The sequence below is a fragment of the Leuciscus leuciscus genome (genome assembly GCF_965113295.1).
Source record: "Leuciscus leuciscus genome assembly, chromosome: 21".
NCBI lineage: Eukaryota > Metazoa > Chordata > Actinopteri > Cypriniformes > Leuciscidae > Leuciscus > Leuciscus leuciscus.
The window spans coordinates 24,525,689-24,544,392 of NC_138745.1; the positions used below are offsets into that span (position 1 = coordinate 24,525,689).

At 39.6% G+C, this 18,704-nt stretch overlaps 2 protein-coding genes and 1 long non-coding RNA gene across 7 annotated transcripts in view; 2 read left to right on the forward strand and 1 right to left on the reverse strand.

Annotated features, from left to right (window-relative positions):
• Positions 1–5,897, forward strand: part of srcap (Snf2-related CREBBP activator protein) — a 30,552-nt gene extending 24,655 nt beyond the window's left edge. For all 4 annotated transcript variants that reach the window (XM_082151195.1, XM_082151198.1, XM_082151197.1 and 1 more), the window contains one exon: positions 78–5,897. In XM_082151195.1, coding sequence (XP_082007321.1) covers positions 78–4,265 — 4,188 coding nt within the window. In that variant the 3' untranslated portion in view covers positions 4,266–5,897. The remainder of the gene's footprint in view (positions 1–77) is intronic.
• A 114-nt stretch (positions 5,898–6,011) lies between these two features.
• On the forward strand, positions 6,012–18,420 carry ttll6 (tubulin tyrosine ligase-like family, member 6). Of its 2 annotated transcripts, XM_082151240.1 has the most exons (16): positions 6,012–6,441; positions 7,271–7,412; positions 9,138–9,296; positions 10,266–10,303; positions 10,416–10,534; positions 10,627–10,757; positions 10,870–11,026; positions 11,395–11,538; positions 14,195–14,280; positions 14,371–14,596; positions 14,713–14,891; positions 15,978–16,166; positions 16,255–16,399; positions 16,568–16,807; positions 17,373–17,658; positions 17,763–18,420. In XM_082151240.1, exons 3-16 carry the CDS (start codon positions 9,139–9,141, stop codon positions 18,005–18,007), a joined length of 2,343 nt encoding a protein of 780 aa, XP_082007366.1. In that variant the 5' UTR covers positions 6,012–6,441; positions 7,271–7,412; position 9,138; the 3' UTR covers positions 18,008–18,420. The 2 variants fall into 2 exon arrangements, with proteins under 2 accessions (XP_082007366.1, XP_082007367.1); XM_082151241.1 differs by lacking the exons at positions 6,012–6,441; positions 7,271–7,412; positions 9,138–9,296 and having other exon boundaries at positions 10,263–10,303; positions 16,568–16,708.
• The window catches only part of LOC309484852, a 44,535-nt gene continuing 34,958 nt past the window's right edge, over positions 9,128–18,704 (reverse strand). The window contains exon 3 of the long non-coding RNA XR_014200987.1: positions 9,128–9,262. This is a non-coding gene — a long non-coding RNA (uncharacterized lncRNA). The remainder of the gene's footprint in view (positions 9,263–18,704) is intronic.

Consider the following 18,704-nt stretch of genomic DNA (forward strand, 5'->3'; position numbering starts at 1 on the left):
ATAACCAAGCTTTGATTACTTTCTGGTTGAATAAACTTTTAGCAGTCATACCCACAAGATTTATCTTTACTTTACAGGAGCAAGTTGAGGCTGCAAGGAAAGGGTTGGATCAGGCAAAGGAAGAAGGGTTGAAACTGCATCAGTCATCTGACAGTGATGAAGAGGATTCCGTACCTCCCAGTACCGAGGGACCTACTCCAACCCGTCGCCCTCGCAAACACAAAGAGAAAGGTGCTCCTTCTACAAGGGTCAGTGGCAGGCTCAGAGGTACACCTGCTGACGATATACCTCTAACCCGGCTGTCGCCTGAAAGAGGCAGGAGGGGGGCATGGATGAACTCTGAGCGCAGTATAAGCCAAACCCCTGGGTCCACACAAAAGTCGCCCCAACACAGTGAAGTGCCTGAGAAGCTTCGCAGTGGTCCGCGCGGGCGAGGGACAACCAAAGAATCTGAATCGCTCATGTCATCAGAAAACCAGACAGTCCAAACCAACCAGCAGCTCTCAGATTCAACAACCGTGTCCCCTGCTATGCAGGGCTCAGTCCAAAAAATTAGAAACGTGCCATCCCCCCACCTGCAGCCCATCTCCCCATCAAGCTCTGTGCCTTCAGCTGCTGTATCTCCTGCAATAGACATAAATAATTGTGGCCATCAGTCCTCCGCTTCTGCTGCATGCAGAGAGGACAGTGAAGAGCAGGGGGGAGAGGCAGTGTCTGAAACTGTACAGTGTAGCAGGAGAGATAGGAGAGCATCTGCATCATCAGACTCCATCTGTTCTCCTGAGCATCATTCTGAACAGGATGGTCAGCTCTCCCTTTCTCCTACTCTTGCATCACCTAACTCTCGTTCACCACGAAAGCGGCAGTCTGCTGAAAGTGAAATTCTCAAGGGACTTCCAGAAGATTCTCCATCAGCCAAAGTCCTTCGAAAGCTTCCAGGTCGTCTAGTCACGGTGGTGGAAGAGAAAGAGCCCAAAAGGAGACGGAGGGGAATGAGTGGAAGTGGAGGAGCACACAATGAGGGTTCATCAGAGGACTCTGAACAGGTAGAACCAGTTCAAGAACCAGCCACTCACTCATCTGATGGAGCAAGTCAAACTCTTAAAGACTCTCCTCCTATATCAGTCCCCACATCCTTAGCTTCTTCGTCACAAACACCACCACCACCACCACCACCACCACCACCGCCACCACCACTACCACGAGAGCAGGAACAGGCCTCCTCTCCGTTACAGTATAGTGCAGGGAGAGGGCACCACCCCTGTTCCCCAACACACTATTCACCAGATATGCCTGTCCTACGGAACTTACCAGTGCGCCGAAGGCTCGAGACAGAGTCTAGAATGGCTGCACAGTTAGGAGAGCAATTTGTAGGAAGAGGTAGAGGGGTGGATCGGAGATCTGCTTTGTCACCAAAGAAACCAGAAACTAATTCAGACAAGGACAGTGCTGCTCAAAGTGACTCAAATGTCACCAATCTTATATCAGGGAAGCGCAAGAGGGGCAGGCCACCTAAAACACCCCCAAGGGCACCAGAGCTGCCAGAAGACAAGAAACCAGTAACCCAGAAAACCAGTCCTGAGCGGAGTCCCCCTCACTCACCAAAACGGAAAAGGGGTCGTCCACGTAAAGATTCCACCACAACTACAAGCTCACCACCATCTTCTCCTTCTACAGGTGTTCCTTCCTCCCAAGAGCCTAATTTGTCAACGTCAAATGTTATGCCCGTGACTTTGCCTGCTGTAAGTAAAACTTCACCAATAAGCTCTCCAACTCTCAACCCCACTTCACCCTCAAATGCTGCTGAATTGTCGTCTTCTAAAACTGATTCAGAAACAAATCAATCCACTACGTCTGTTTTACTGTCCTCTATGCATAGAGACTCTCAAAATATGTCCTTGTCTACATCAGAACATGGTGTAGACTCACAAGGTGAAACTCACACCAGTCCAACCCCTGTAATTGCATGCATTGACTCTGACACCAACACACTTAAAACTTCACCACACAAGATTTCTACTCCAGAGGTCTCTCAGACTTGTACTGCTTCTTCCCTTACACTACAGCTTCCAAGTCCCCTCAGAGAGCCTCCCACTTGTACCCACTTGTCCCTCATCCATGCAGAGGAACTTACCCAAAAGCCTTTACTTTCTAAGACCAGTGAAATCACAGCATTTTCAGAACCTTCAGCTGCCTCAGTGACTGCTGTAGAAGCTGAGGAAAATTCACTCACAACTAACCAACAAATAGATAATTTGCAGAGCTCAAATACATCAACTCATGTCACTTCACAACCCTTACACAGAAGCAGTACAACTGCAGACTCTTCACAAACCTTTGTAGAGCCCATGTGCAATATAGCTGCATCTCCTATTGCCACTCATCAGTCATCCACCCAACCTTTTCCACCTGCTTTGACTTCTGGGATTGAGCCAGAATCATCTTCATCTAAATCAGAGGCACCAGAGGCTTCGGTTACACTGACTCTGTCAACAGTCCAACAGTTCACACCTAAGTCTGATCAAACTTCTGTTCCTACCTCACAACTTCAAATTACAGCCATCGAAGCAGCAACAGATTCAGCACCTGTATCACACAAAATGTCTTCAACATCTTTACAATCTCCATCTACAGCTAATCAGACAAAATCAGATTCTCTGTCAACATTCAGTTATATAGATGCAGATTCTTCTCCACCGCAAAACATGCCAGTGGCTGATAATCATGAAGGCCAACATTCATCCAAGGATGAGGTTGTAACTGAGCAGGAGGAGGAGGTTGTAACTGAGGAGACAGAAAAAATGGAAGTAGACCGTGTGGCTGAGGATAATGCAGGAGGAAATGATGGCGTTTTATCTCAGACAAAAATAAAGAAATTGGATAGTTTGCCAAAGGAACAGACACCCAGTGCCTCTGGAATTGCCTCATCAAATTCGGATATTGAGACTCATGATGCTCCCAAAAGTGACGGACCTGTTAAGCCATCAGAAGAGGAGAAAAGAGAGGACAGAGAGACCAGAACTTCTGCAAAAAAACGAAGCATTAGTAGGCAAAGCAGCCAGGAGTCAGTTCGTTCCTCTTCCCCATCTTCTGTATCCTCCAGTGGTACAAGATCATCTCAGTCCAAAAAGGTTGGAGAGAGTAGGAGGCCTTCAAAAAGGAAACGGGATGATATAAAGTCTGAAAAGGGGAAAACTGAAGAAGGGTCTGACAGAAAGCACCAGTCCAACTCTTCCTCCTCATCTTCAGACTCTGAGGACTCTAATAGTATAAAAAGATGTCTGACGAGATCAGCTCAAAAGAAGTTGGAGAAAGATGGCACGATTGCTAAAAATGATAAGAGCAGTAATAGACAAAGGGGGAGGTCAGACAAGAAGGGTCAAACCACCAATACCACAGAAGGGGAGTCCAGTGGTGAAACGTGTTCAAGAGCAACCCGGAAATCAGCTGGCCCACAATCCAATACTTTAGCTTCCCCTGAACCTGAGGTACTGGGCAAACGCTGCTCAGCTCTTAATGCTGCAGCCAAGCTCTTTGCAATGAGGGGAAGAGGACCAGACACACCCAGTCCTAGCCCCAAAAATAAGACTTCTGTACAGCAAAGCAGAGCACTGTCCTCTGAAAGAAGCAGTAAACCTAAGGGGAAAACAGGACAGGACTCTCCTAAGATGTCTAACAGTAAAGCAGAGAGTGGTAGGCAAACCCCCAATCAGACATCTGAATCACCACAGTCCTCCTCTTCTGCTCGATCCACTCGGCAGCGACCAGGCAGCCTTGTTCCCCCCTTGGAAACAGAAAGGGTTAAAAAAGAAGAAAAGAAAAAAGCATCTGATCAGAAGGAAGGTGAATATGAAAATAGAGAGACCAGGTCTTCAAGAGGTCATAGTGCCTGCAGTAGTATAAGCAGTGAAAGAGGAGCAGGCAGCAGTAGAAGTCGGAGTAGCAGCAACAGCAGTCAGCGCACACACAGTCTAAGCTCGCAGAGTACAGAGCCTACCCGCTCCCGTTCCAGAGCAGCCTCCTCTGGTAGTGATACAGAGAGAGGCAAAAGTATTCGGCGGAAGAGCTATGGAGGCAGAGACAGGGAGAGCAGGAAAGAGAAGAGGTCCCAGAAGCATGACAAACCTGAACTGAGTGCCGGGTCCAGTGATGGGACTCCGGACAGGGTTCTCAGGAGTGTAGCTGCACTGGCAGCCGCTCAGGCACGTACTCCAGCTAGCAACACGCGCTCTTCATCCACCCAACACCGGCACTCCAAGACGTGATATGGAGTGAAGAAATCATCTCTAGGTTTAAACAAGGAGTTAGATGTCAATTTCAGCAAGGAGATAATGCAGATTTTATGGAGGAATGGGGATCAATTTTATTTAAGGCCATTGTTTAGCTGTGAGAGAAGACGAGGGGAGAAAGAGATCTGTTGCACATTGCAATTAGATCTGACCTCGACTTTGCCACTCAGCTATCTTAAGTCAAGCCATTTACTGTGTGGAAAGGGTCTGTAGATGCAGGACAATTATGAAGATCATTTGGTCACCTATTTAAAAATGTGTCCTAATAATTTGAGTTGAAACCAGAGAATATTTTACCCTAACACAAAGACTTTGGAACTTCAAAGTAGCTGGGCAAGAGGCAAGATTTATTATTTGTTCACACTATGTACTGTAATCATAAAGACTGGAAATACTATGTGAAGTATATGTTAGAAGATTGGTTGCATAGATTGTACACTTTTTACAGAGTTTACCAGTGCTACAAATGCATTGATGAGGAAGAAATTCATTAATGCTACATTGAAATGATTAGTGGGGATTGTACAATTGTAAAGTTTTTAGACCATTGCATTCTGAATAATGTTTGTCAGCTGTTTTGACTATTGTTTGTTAAGTCAGTTGATGAATTACAAAAATATCTTCTATATCTTCCAGGGTATGAAGAAGAGGGCAGGTCTAAAAAATGAGATTTTTTCCCCCTCTGCACTATGCTGGAGTTACAATTTGCTTAGATCACCTGTCTTTTGTAATGTTTCAGTCCATTACTTTTAAATTCTGCTGCTGCCTGCTTTCCCCCGTTGGCACATCTGAAATGTCTCAGACATTGGAGTTGTGCATTGTGATTTAGGTGTTTTTCTTTTTTCTTTTCAGAACATCAACTTGTCAGTACATCTTTACTGGTACCTCACTGCATTTTGTAAGCTCTAAAGTATGTGTATCTCTTCAGCTTGTGATGAATCTTGAAATTTGCTTGTCATTTGCTTTATAGCAGTACAGAAATGGGAGACAACATCTTGCTATTTTTCTTATCTCTTTCCCAAAGTGTTAGTCGTCATGATCATCTTTACACATACAATTGTATTCTCAAACACAGAATCTAAATGAGTTTGATCAAATGAGAGTGCCTGTTGATCCATACAAGGATCCATGTTAACGTATAGACATTTGGTCATCTGTAGTGCTTTAAGTGTAATAAGCTCTTCCACCCTTCATCGTAACAACGCCATTTCTGTTTGTGCAACCAAAACTGAAATCAGTTCTCCAGTGAAAATTGCTACGGTCAGCTAATTTTATTTCTGGAGTATTGGTCCTTTTTATGAAGGGGCCGATGCTGGGTTGGTAGGATACACCTGAAATAACTTCATACGAGGAACATCTTCTCTTTTTTTTTTCTTTTTTTTTTGCTGAACATTGGCAGTCAAGTGAATTGTAAGATAGCTTTTCTTTGCCCTTTTTGGACAGAAAGATGTTTGGGGGGTATTTAGTAGAATATGGTGATGGTCTTATTTTCATTTTTGATTTGTCTATTCTAATTTGTTACATTCCTTATGTTCCCTTGTAATTCCACATTGTTTTACTTGAAAGATTGAAACAAAAATGTAAGTTGAATAAAAAGACCAAAAAATACACTAATTGTTGATGTCATCTTAAATTCTTATTCAAATTGTAAATAATTTTAATCATGATTTTCTTGTTCGACAAGGAGACTTGGGTCATTTACAATAAAGGTTGTGATTGTAAAAGTGCAGAATTGCCTCAGTAGATTTGAGTTAAAGTCCCTCAAGCCAATTAGCCACGTCTACTTTAATCTGCTAGTCCTTTTCAAGCCTTAACCGTTTCTTTTCTTTTCTTTTTTTGTTTTGTTTTTTTTGTTTGTATGTTTGTTTTTTGTGGTGTCGTTTAAATAGTAACCGTTAATATCAATGATCTAAAAAATAGATTAACATCACCAGAGTGAGAACCAATCAGAGATCAAGTATTTGCAAACGTGAATTGAGATTGGACATCTCTGTTCCCTTGACCTCGTGCTCTCATTTCGTTTTGAGAGCACTTGGCAACATTGTAAGCATGAGAAAATCCAATGGCATTTCCTTTTGAACAGCCAATAAAATCCGCGATACCACTGGCCCCCTCTGAAAGCACTGTGCATTTCTGACAAAAACAGCAACAGGTACGTACTTTAATTCCACCGGACCCATTGAGTTTATTCCCTTTATTCATTTAAGAATGTTAGCCAGCTAGCTGGCTAACCTGCTTTTGAAACGCGTTCTGTTGCCATGGCAATTGTACAGGGAAAGTCGTGCGCAGACTTTCATCGCAAGGGAATCAAGTACGCCATTATTTTGGTTTAGCCTGACTTGTAAAAAGGTAACTTAGTTTAATAATATTTTTGTGTTGTAATTAGTTAGATATAATGCCCTAAAGTAGTTTAGATTGTTTAAATTGATTACAGTTTGAGTTACTTAAATGTCAGAGTAACGTTAACGTTCATTTTGGGTGAACTGGAAAAAGGAAAGATTGTGATCGCTTTCTGCTTCTTGAAATGTAACTAACGTTAGCTGCTAACGTTACAGCATCTGTTCTTCATGTGATAATTCGCACTTTTTAAAATCTTATTTCTTAAAACGGAGCAATTTGATTTATTTAAGGAACTCACAAAGTTTAATTGATGTCCTTATATTACATAAACTTGCCATCTTATTTCAAAGACTTTATTGTTGCAAATCCCAGTATAGTGTAACCAACAGCTTCTTTTTACATATGTAATATTTGTTCCAGGAACCAAGCACTTATCTCATCACATTTGACATGTAGGGATTGTCTTTCTTCTCTGATTCTTGCTCGCCTCCTGGCCTTCATTTTCATGTTCATGTATCAGGTTTAGGTCTCTTGTGTTTCTAATAGGTCACTTGATCTTAAGGTTTCAGTGTGTCAGTATGTAAGTATATCCAAGTTGAGCCACCCATCACAGAAGAGGTGAATTTGTTCCTTTTTGTCAGGGATTACGTGCCAGTACCCTCTCCCAGAGGACAGCTCGAAGCGGGGATGATGATAGCCTTCTACTGGACAGCTAAAGCCAAGTGGTGTGTCTGTGGACAGGAGACTTTTACGTCTTAGAGGCCTGTGAGCTGAAGAGATCAGGTTGGTGTAAGTGTTGAATCGGATATAAAAATGTGTAGATTTTATTAGATAAACTGGTAGTTTTACATATTACATTTGATCAATGGTTTCAAAAAGCCATTGTTTTCCTTCCTGCTATTTTCTTGTAATCCTTTGACGGATCATGGTTAAATGTTTCTCCTTTAAAAAAAAGTTCTCACTGAATAATTATTATCTGTCTAATAAGTTCGTAGGCCATTTCATTTGAGCTCAGGACCAAGGGGTCATGGTCAGGATAAATTCTGTAGATCAGAATACAGTTACCTCAGGAGTCTGACCTTCTTTCCCTCTGCTGACTGACACTTGCATACAGAAGCACCTTTAACTTCAGTTGGACCGCAGTGATGTCGCTTTGTGCATGCTTTGTGGCTATTTAAAAAAAAAAAATTTTTTTTTTAAGTCACCATGAAATCAATGGCCAATTCTTGTTTCTAGTGTTTATTTAAAATGATTTATCCTTGCACATCATCATTTTTTTAATTCATGTGCTCTCATAATCTTAAATCAAAATAATTTCCCCTCCCTTATGCAGCGACTCTTCTCTGATGACGAGTTACTGGCATGAGGGTGGCAAGACCTGTCACTCACATGAAGAAAAAACTCAGTTCATTTTCTCCATATGGTCCGGAAGCCGTCAGCCCACATTATTTCAGCCTATTTTTTAAATAATGGTGACTAACAGTGGAATTACTGGTGAAAAACTACATCAATCATGATGATGTACAGAAAATTACACCAATCAGAGAGTAAGAAAAAATGACACGCTCCAAAATAGCTCTTTAGCTCCGCCCACTCCCATGAAGCACTGCGAATGACGTAATGGAGTCGATCTCTCTACGCTCTCGAAAAACTGAAATGTTATCAATGCATATTTTGCAATAAACTTAAAATATAATGTTTAGACATATAATCAATTGTAAATGACTCTTCTTTTATATTTCTCCATTTTTAATTTTATTATACTGTTCGCAGTGCTTCATGGGATTGTAGTTCTTGCCCTCACTAAAACGGTTAGGTACACAGTCTTGTAACTTTGTCTTTCGTATCTTTTTTTTACATCAAATTGCTTCAACGTTTGTAGTGTTGTGATTCACCTTATTGCTGCTTGGCTTGGTTCATGGCTTATAACTCTTTAACAAAGACTATTTTAAATCCCTACAGAAAAAAATCATGAAAAAAATACTTCTGGAACAAGCGGCGCTAAAAAAATGGGTTGGGCACCGTTGCACTTCTATAGCAAACGACAAAAAAACAATAAATTCCCAATGGATAAAGTCAAGTCCCACCCTATATTTTTTCTTGTTCATGAAGAATTTGGATTACGTCACAATAAGGAAAAGACTTTTGCAACTTCCCTTTCATGCCGACTTTAATATTAATGATATACATTTATTGGACCCATTGAAATGGTTAAATACTGAAAATATGGTTCAGTTTAAATATTAAGTGACCTCAATCATGTTGTTGACAGGTGGGGTACTCAACTATGGAGAGAAACGGGGACAGAAACATGATGCTAAGCCTTAGCATTTTGCCCTTTACAACTTAGCACATGACACTACCGATAGGGTTGATTAAGTTTCACATTGGGGATGTGACATCACGCAGAAATATTAGATCTTTTAGCTCATAAGTTCTTAAATAGCTGTTTCACTAAATCTCTCAGCCCTCGCTCAGTCTTCATCAAAGTTTTATGTGTGTTCTCAGAATGGGGACACCAGCGGAGCACTCAGTGAGTGAAGTGTGCAGGCGTGAGTCTGATCCAGGGGTGGAGGGAGAAGGCTGGGGAAGTGACACTCAAGCAGAGCCCTGTAACACGCCAATCCCTCTGCCTGCAGCGAGCAAGAAGAAAAAGAGAAAGAAGAAGTAAGCCATTTCTATGTTATGGTATTTATTTTATATATACTACTACGGATCAAAAGGTTGGGGTCTGTAAAGTTTTGTAATTTATAAAAAAATGTCTAATGCTCACCGAGGCAACATTATTTGATCAAAAATACAGTAAAAACAGTAATATTGTAAAATAGTATTTCAAGTTAAACTGTTATCTATTTTAATAATGTGGTGGCAAAGCATTTTCAGCAGTCATTACTCCAGACTTCAGTGTCACATGATCCTTTAGAAATAAGAAAACATAAGCTTTAGAAAAGCTTCTTTTTTTGTGTGTGAAACTGAGATACTTTTTAATGTCACTCTTTACTGTCGCTTTTGATCAATTTAATGCATTCTTGTTGAATAAAAGTGTGCATTAAAAAAACTAAACAATCTTACTGACTTGTAAATATTTGGACGTTAGTGTACACAAGATTTTAAATCATTAACATTAGTTAATGCATTTGGTAACACGAACTAACACTGAACAATACTTGTACATAATTTATTAATCTAGGTTAATGTTAATTTCAGCATATACATTTTTAACAATTCAAGTTGTATAAATTAACATTAGAAAATGTATAATGACCACCACCTAGTCCCGGATAAGTGGCAAGAAAATCAAGTAATTAATTAATTCATAATAATGAGAAAACATGAATTAACAATGAATGAACTATAGATTTGTTTGATTATTAAATACAGTAAAAATGTTGATCATCACTTAGTTCTTTATCAATTGCATTACCCAGTGTTAATAAATGGAATCTTATTTAGTTGTATTTATCACCTTAAATTATCAATAACTACTATGAACAATATTTGTAGGTACGGGACCTTTGAACAAGATTATTGTAATTAAACGTGTAAAAACTGTTGTGTAAAAGTTAAAAAGGGAGCTTTTCAATCACTGAACAATGCACAGGTCTGTCTCTTTGTCCTCTTCCTCTTTTTCAGATGACTGTGGATAAATCTCACAAACTGCAAATATGAAAGTGGTGGGTTTTTTACTCCAAACATTTGTCGATATAGTGTCAAAATTAACTGTATTATTAAAGCCTTGAGTATACGTTTGTTTATCCAATGGCATGGTTTTTTTTTTTTTTTAAGTGCGTCGTGCTGCTCGCAGATATGGGCTACGAGAGGCTGCAGAAGGAGAAGACTGGACCCTGTTTTGGACCGACTGCTCTGTCTCACTAGACAGGGTCATGGATATGAAGCGTTACCAGGTGTTTGCTGTCAAACATCATTCTTCTCTTGTTTATTGTCCTGTTCGTTGTAACCCTATGGTTAACAAGATGCTTAAATATCCCCCACACAGAAAATCAACCATTTCCCTGGCATGAATGAAATCTGCAGGAAGGATTTACTCGCACGTAATATGAACCGTATGCTAAAACTCTTCCCGAAGGAGTACAACATCTTTCCTCGCACATGGTGCCTCCCTGCAGAGTGAGTCGATTCGAGTTCAATCATACATTCGAGTTACGATACAGATCTTTTAATGAGCATAAAATTGAAGTTTTAATCTTTTCCCTTTCCCCACTCTCTCGATGTCCTTCAGTTATAGTGACTTCCAAGCCTACACCAGAGCCAAAAAGCACAAAACGTATATCTGCAAGCCAGACTCAGGTTGCCAAGGTCGTGGTATCTATCTTACCAAATCCAACAAGGATATTCGGCCAGGTGAACACATGATTTGCCAGGTGTATATATCCAAGGTAACAAAATGTTCATAAAGTCACAGTTACAACAAGAAGCCCCTCTGTCATAATACTAATATCCAATTAGATTCAAAACAAAATTGCACTTTATTTTACAGTACGTGTACTTACAGTGTACTTGCCTAAGAAAGTACTGAGTAAAATAAGGTAACTACATGGGTTGAGGGATTGGTTCAGGGTTAGTACTAGTTATTACCCAGTTAATGCAATTACTATAATAAGTACATAGTATGTACATGGGGAACAGGACTGTAAAATAAAGTGCTACCCAAAATAAATTCATTATAAATAGGCACTGATAAAATATCTTCCATTTATTTTATTTTATTTTATTTTAATTATATAATTAATCTTTGTTTCAACAGCCGTTCATTGTTGATGGGTTCAAGTTTGACCTGCGCATTTATGTGCTTGTGACCAGCTGTGACCCCTTTGGCGTCTTCATGTACAATGAGGGACTAGTCCGTTTCTGCACCACTGAATATAATGAGCCCACTGGCAGCAATTTGGTGAGGGGCTTTAAAGACAGTAAATAAACTTGAAACAGATTCATGCATTTTAGTAGTAATTATTGCTTAAAGCACACTGGTTCATAGAAGATAAATGAAAATTGCTTGTGATGAAATGCTGACTTCAAACCAGTGGTTAATGAGGGTTACGCAAAGCAAACGTTCGTATTCTGTAAAACAGGTTGCGCCGCTTCAGGTTCAGGTCTATTGTATGTGTTTCGTTAAGTATAGAGCCATTTTACTCTAATACCTTTGAGGGAGAGAGAGCAAAGATGAGCATAACCAATGTCTTTCGCATGTGCAGATTGATATCTAAAAGTTTTCAATTTTCCTTGTCACTAACATTTAGTTATTTAAATAGAATAAAATGATTAAATCGTAAATAAAAAATAAAAAGAACTAGCTAGGTTAGCGGACTACCTTAAAAGTCCATAGATCTAAAGTACTTGAAGTGCTTGAATTTGACCCTAACCCTAACCTGGAAAACCCTTGAAAACAGCCATATTTATGATGAGGTACTTGAAAAGTACTTGAATTATTGAAATACAATATATAATAAATTAGTGTTTAATTCATTATAAGGTGGTGTTCAAAGTGAAAATAATTTCCATGTTTACAACCTTGCTTCATTCCAGAATGAATCAGCGTTTTTTTTAATGAACTGTCTACTAACTCACTCTTAAAGGGATAGTTCATGCAAAAATGAAAATTCTGTCATTAATTACTCACCCTCATGTCGTTCCAAACCCTTAAGACTCTCGTTCATCTTCGGAACACAAATTAAGATCTTTTTGATGAAATCTGAGAGCTTTCTGTGTCTCCTCTTTCTATTCAACTACCACTTTGACGCTTCAAAAAGTTCATAAAGAGATTGTAAAACTAATCCATATGAATTGAGTGGTTTAGTTCAAATGGCTTTATAGGATGAACAGACTGAAGTGCTGATTTTAGCTCTTGAAAAACAAAAAAGTAATGCTTAAAGTCCTTAAAAGCCATGGAATTTCATTTTACAGAATCCGTATGAACCCTGTAGATATCGCCGTCAGTACGTACTACCGGTAAAGGCCCTTTCACACCGGATGTGTAACGAAAAAGCGAATAATTCGTGTGCGAATAGTTCGCATCAAAACCATTCACATCAGCCGCGACGCGAATTTGCGACGTCTGTGACGTTCAGAGAGCTTCAACATTCCAAAACTTTCGCGCGAATCGCGCCGACAGCTGAGAAAACATGGACACTACTTCATCATCATCATCATCATCATCATCATCATCATCCAGTCATAGTCATAGCATCCAGTGAAGACGAGCTTTTCATTTTATTTAAAAGACAGAAAAGAAGGCTTTGGGTGCACCCAATCGTACAGAACAGAGAGTCTGAAGGGGAGTATGCTAATGTACACAGTTTTTTTGCGTCTTCAACTAAACACAGTGCGTTTTGTAATGTCACTACACTAAAAACTGTAGATATCACACAAAGAATGTATACTAAAAGCAGCCCTAAATAGTCTCACTACATTTTTACGTGTTCAAAGTAAACACGGTCTCTGTCTCTATCTTTGACGATAATAGTGTTAGCTTTCTATCCCAAATGTAGTTTGGCCTGCTAGCCTACACAGCACAGGAGGACTATACAACGACTAAAACTATCACACAACATGCTCACAGTCGTGATAACCGAGTTGGTTGGTAATGCTACGCCACACATTGTCTTTCAAATATTGTATAGTAGTATATGATTGGCTGAAGCCTATTCTGTCGCCGCAAAAGTAAAAAAAAAAAAATCGAAATCGAAGCGAAGCGAAAAAAATAAAAGTCGTTTTTTCGCCGCAGCGCATTCGCGTTCGGTGTGGAAGCGCTCATTACACAAACAGCTGATCAAAAAATAAACCCATCGCGCGAATTATTCGTGCGTCAAAATCGCGTCCAGTGTGAAAGGGCCTTAAAGGGATAGTTCACTTTGAAATAAATTTTTGGTATGTTTTAGCTTACCTCAAGGGCATCCAAGATGTAGGTGTCTTTTTTTCCGCAGTAGTTTCAATTTTGATATTTTTAGGTCAAACCGTTCTTGTCTGTCAGTCATATAATGCAGGTCTATGGTCATTATCTCAAAACACAAGCACAGAGTCCAAATTAAAACAATTCCCCGTCATCCAAATTAAACAATTCCCCATCGTAAGTACACATTGATGGCCTAAGACACGAAACGAGCGGTTTGTGTGAGAAAACGAACAGTAATATCGTTTTTACCTCTTGTACACAGCCACGTCCAAGTGATCTGATCTGACATGTGCGCAGACTGGTGCATAGATATACACACTAGATTTAATTTGGACGACGGGGAATTGTTTTAATTTGGACTCTGTGCTTGTGTTTTGAGAGAATGACCATAGACCTGCATTATATGACTCACAGACAAGAACGGTTTGACCTAAAAATATCAAAATTGAAACTACTGCGGAAAAAAAGACACCTACATCTTGGATGCCCTTGAGGTAAGCTAAAACATACCAAAAATTTATTTCAAAGTGAACTATCTCTTTAACACTCTCCGACAAGCGGATGCAATGAGACCTGTTTTCCTGTTTGTTCCTGTGACCGTTGGCATAAAGCCTATTAGATATCTTAATTTGCTTTTCTTTATGCAACTCTACAGGAGGATGTTTGCATGCACTTAACTAACTATGCCATCAACAAGCATAGTGAAAACTTTGTACGTGACGAAGATACCGGCAGCAAACGGTAACCTATATGTTCTCACAGAATATGATTTTCTTCTGTTTTTCTTTAAAACTGTATAGGAAACCCTTTTTCCATTTTACGTCTTCATAGGAAACTCTCCAGCTTCAAGAAGCACTTGGAAGCCATGAGCTATGATACTGAGAAGATGTGGAGAGACATTGAAGACGTCATCATTAAGACACTAATATCTGCTCACCCCATCCTCAAACACAATTACCACACCTGCTTCCCCAATCATGCATCTGGCAGTGCCTGTTTTGAGATCCTGGGATTTGATGTGTTACTGGACCGTCGACTTAAACCTTGGCTTCTTGAGGTTTGGGCTCCTTTTGAAAATAACATTTTTAATTACCTGTGACTTCATGATGTAACAAAATCTATTTGAATTGCTTTCATTCTAGCTGAATGCAATCTTTGAACCTGTGTGTTTAGGTCAACCATTCCCCTAGCTTCACCACAGACTCCCGTTTAGATCGGGAGGTGAAGGACGGTCTGTTGTATGACACTTTGGTGCTGATTAATCTGGGAGCCTGTGACCGCAGGAAGATCACAGAGGAGGAGAAGCGCCGGGTGAAAGAGAGACTCCAGCAGAACCGCTCTAGAGAGGCCAGGTACAACAAAGACTACAGCTGCACTTAAACACAGCACTAGTTAATGGAAGCCTGTTTGCACCATGGAATAACATTTTTTAAAAAGTAGGCCTAATTGCTACTTTTTATCTCACAATTATGACTTTTTATCTCGCAATTTTGAGTTAATCTTGAAATTTCTCAGAATTGCGAGTGCAGAACACACAATTCTGACTTTATTTCTTGCAATTCCAAGTTTATGACTCACAATATAGAGTGCAACAGTCGGGTTCCGAAGTAAAAACATTCATTTTTTCCATAGGGAAATTGATTTTTAATGATAACGAATAACCTTTATAGACAGACCTACTGTGAGCTACGAGGTTGTTAATCCATAGTATGTGCTTCAACAGAAGAGTGATTTCAGCTTATTTTTAAAATAATCGTATTTAACAGCGGAATTCCTGGTGAAAAACTACATTACCCATGATTCTGTACAAAAAATTACACCAATCAAGAGTCAAAATGTCTCTTTAGCTCTGTCCACTCCAATGAAGAACTGCAAAATAAACTTAAAATATATTGTTTTTATACATACATATATATATGCTTCTTGGGATTGAGGGGTGTCCAGATTCATGTCGAAAAGGATCTGTCTGTATCATGAAATCTGATGTAAATTCTGAATTCCAAAGAAAAAAATTCTGATTTGCGAGATGTCAAGATCTCAAAATTGCGATAAATAAAGTCACAAATGTGATGTAAAATTGTTAGATAAATAATTATGGATCTTCCTTATCAAATTAAAGACACAGAGAGTGACACTGATATCAGGGACCAAGAATGATGCAGACTCAGAAGTGTAGTTCACTCAAAGTCAAATCTTTATTGAAAGCCTTCAGCTTATGTATGTGCGTAAGAGAAAAGGTGTGAATTCACCACAACCTTGATATAGATCAGGTGTGATAAAAACAAATGAACAGAAGAAACAAAAACATCTCCATATATGGGAGATCATGCGATGCACTCATGCACAATGGAAAAACACAGAGTAAAATATGTGCAAAGACTTCTTTTCTTTTAAAAATCTACATTGTCTATTAAGTGCCAAGTGTGTTGTCTCAAAAGGAATGAGGAGATTCGTCAGTCTCAGGCTGCTAGTATGGAGCAGATGCAGAAATATGAGGCAAAAAACATGGGTGGATTCCGGCGGATCTTCCCTCGGGAAGGAGGGGAGCAATACGAAAAGTATTTTCAACACAGCAGCTCTCTCTTCCAGGAAACTGCAGCCTCCAAGGCCAGGGAGGAGTGTGCCAGGTGTGCACATTCTGCTTGTTGTTTTGCAGGAATACATCAAGCTAAATTTAGACAGAACATTTTTAATTCAAAATGTGTATACGTGTAGGCAACAGCTGCAGGAGTTGCATCTGAAGCAGGAGCAGAAAGAACGGGAAAAGAAAGGATCACGTAAGCAGGATCTTCAAGGTGAATCTGCCGGAGAAAGAGCAAAACCAAGAAGAATTCTTCCTCCTCACCAAAACCCCAATGCAGTAAGTCATTCTCTTGTGTTTATATGTGTACTTTGATAATGCATCGTTTATTACAAGTTTCTTTGGTTGACTAAACATCGGTTCCTTTGACCTACCACTAGAGGGACCCTGGTGTCTATTTTTGATTAGCACCAAAGAACTCATGGATAATCTTATCAATTTCTTTAGCTACCAACTATGTTAGATCAGACCACAATGAGGGGAGAGACACCTGCTGCTCTTGACGTAATAGAGGAAGAGGAGGCAGAGAGGGTCCGTGAACTTCACCAACGAGAGACTCTGCTGCTGAACATGGGTGTGGTTAACCAGGTGCGCCAGCTACTTCAAAGTGCCAATCATCTTACTGAACTTATCAAACACTCACATGAACAAGCCAGCTTTTCCCCATACAGCAGACATGAACACAAGGTATGTAAACCAAAAAAAGCCCATATTAAAGGGATAGGTTAACCAAAAATGAAAATACTGTTATCACACTTATGTCATTTGAAACCTGTATGATCTTCTTCTTTGGAATATTGGGAGAAGATATTTTGAAAAAAAATGTGTGAAATAAAAGTCAATGGGGTCCAGTGCAGAGTTATTTTAGTATACATTTCTGTTATAGTATTTATTCATATTTTAAAATAAATTTTATTTTTATATTTCAATTTCAATTTAGCTTTCATTTAGTTTTATTTCAGTTTTAGTTTTAGTAATTTTAGTACTTCAACTTATTTCAGGTAGTTACCAGCTAAAAATGTCTATATTTTTTTTTAAGCTTACGTTTTATTTTTTTTATTTTTTTTGTTAACAGTAACAACACTCATCCAATGTTGTTTTGGACCCCAATGACACTCTTCAAAATATCTTCTTTTGTGTTTGCACAGAAGAAAGTCAGTCATACAACTTAGTTTTTTATCCTCTCTGACTAGACAATATTTTAAACCACCTTTTTTGTCAGTTCTCCTGATAAATTGCCATTTCTATCCAGTTGGACTCTATTGCAGAGATCTCTTTGAGACAGAAGAACATCTGCACTATCATGCAGCAGCAGGTGTCTACAAGAGCCAAGCCCTGTCTGCAGTGTGTGCATTCCCAACCGCTGCAAAACCGAAAGCCGTGGCCCTCTCTGGAACATGGTCTGCTCCAGCCAGTCCAGACTGAACCGGGCGGTTTGGCGCACTGTGGAGCTGAAGAGATGGCGGCGTCAAATGCAGGACGACAAGCATCTGCTGGTCTAATGAAAGCTGCTAGTGCTCAGCGGATACCTTTCACAAGTGATTAACTTTTCGAATAGTTCTCTGGCTCTTTCTCCCGTATCATAACACTAATAAGGGATTGTTCATAGAAAATACACCTCTCTTCTTTCTCTGCTTCACAGTAGGTGGGTTTTTCTCTTGGCGTCAGAGCAGTATGAGTTCCTCTTCGGCCGAGTCAAGAGCGAGAGCGTCAATGTTAGGAGTGCCTCCCCTCGTTCCAAGGCGACCACAGGGTGCCGGGATGCTCCGTGACCCTAAGTCTCTCTACGTCATTTCCATCCCTGCTCCTCTTGTCCCAAGGCCACACCTCTCTCACGCCATTCGAAAGGCCCCTCGCAGAGTCCCCCCACATGAGCACAGCCATTGACGCAGGATGTGTAAGAGCTCATCATAACCAAGTAAATAAATACAATAAGTATAGACTAAGGAAACTGTTCAGTATGAGTCAGGAGTCAAAGTTGCATGAGAAGGTGTGCATTCACTATCTGCATTCAATACTGGAAATGTGAAATTTCGCTCTTTGCTATTTTCAATATAGAGCAATTTCTCAGGTTTGTCAACTTTTTTCTGTAATTCGGTTAGTCAGGAAACTTGGACAATGCTGGTGCCTGCTGTAGCCTTTTTAATGTTTTTAGCATACATTAGTTTGAAACAAGCCATAAGTGAATGATTTTAATATAATTAATGTGAATATACTTTTATACATTCTTTGATTTAACACAGCCTATGGTCACTACTTCATGTCATACTGAGCCAATATGAATAAACATTTCAATAGAACTTTATCGTATTTTGTTTATTAGTTCTAGCATGCAAATTCTAACTCTTGAAACACGATCCTTTTTGTCCATACAATGGAAGTCAATGGGTACAATGTTGTTTGGACACCAAAATTCTTCAAAATACTTTCTTATGTTCTTCAGAAGAAAGTACGTTAAGTCATACAGGTTTGGAACACCATGAAGTTGATTAACAGTTTTCATTTCGGGTTAACTATTCCTTTAAGTTTAATTCTGTGCTGCAATTCTGCAAAACAGATTTGATATATTTTGTTGTTAGCTAGT

Excerpts from the sequence above, each read along its gene's own strand:
- ttll6 (XM_082151240.1), top strand. The coding sequence starts at position 9,139 with ATGGGGACACCAGCGGAGCACTCAGTGAGTGAAGTGTGCAGGCGTGAG. Across the intron at positions 14,892-15,977 it reads AACCGCTCTAGAGAGGCCAG|GAATGAGGAGATTCGTCAGT; the intron begins GTACAACAAAGA and ends TTGTCTCAAAAG. Across the intron at positions 17,659-17,762 it reads TCAGCGGATACCTTTCACAA|TAGGTGGGTTTTTCTCTTGG; the intron begins GTGATTAACTTT and ends TCTGCTTCACAG.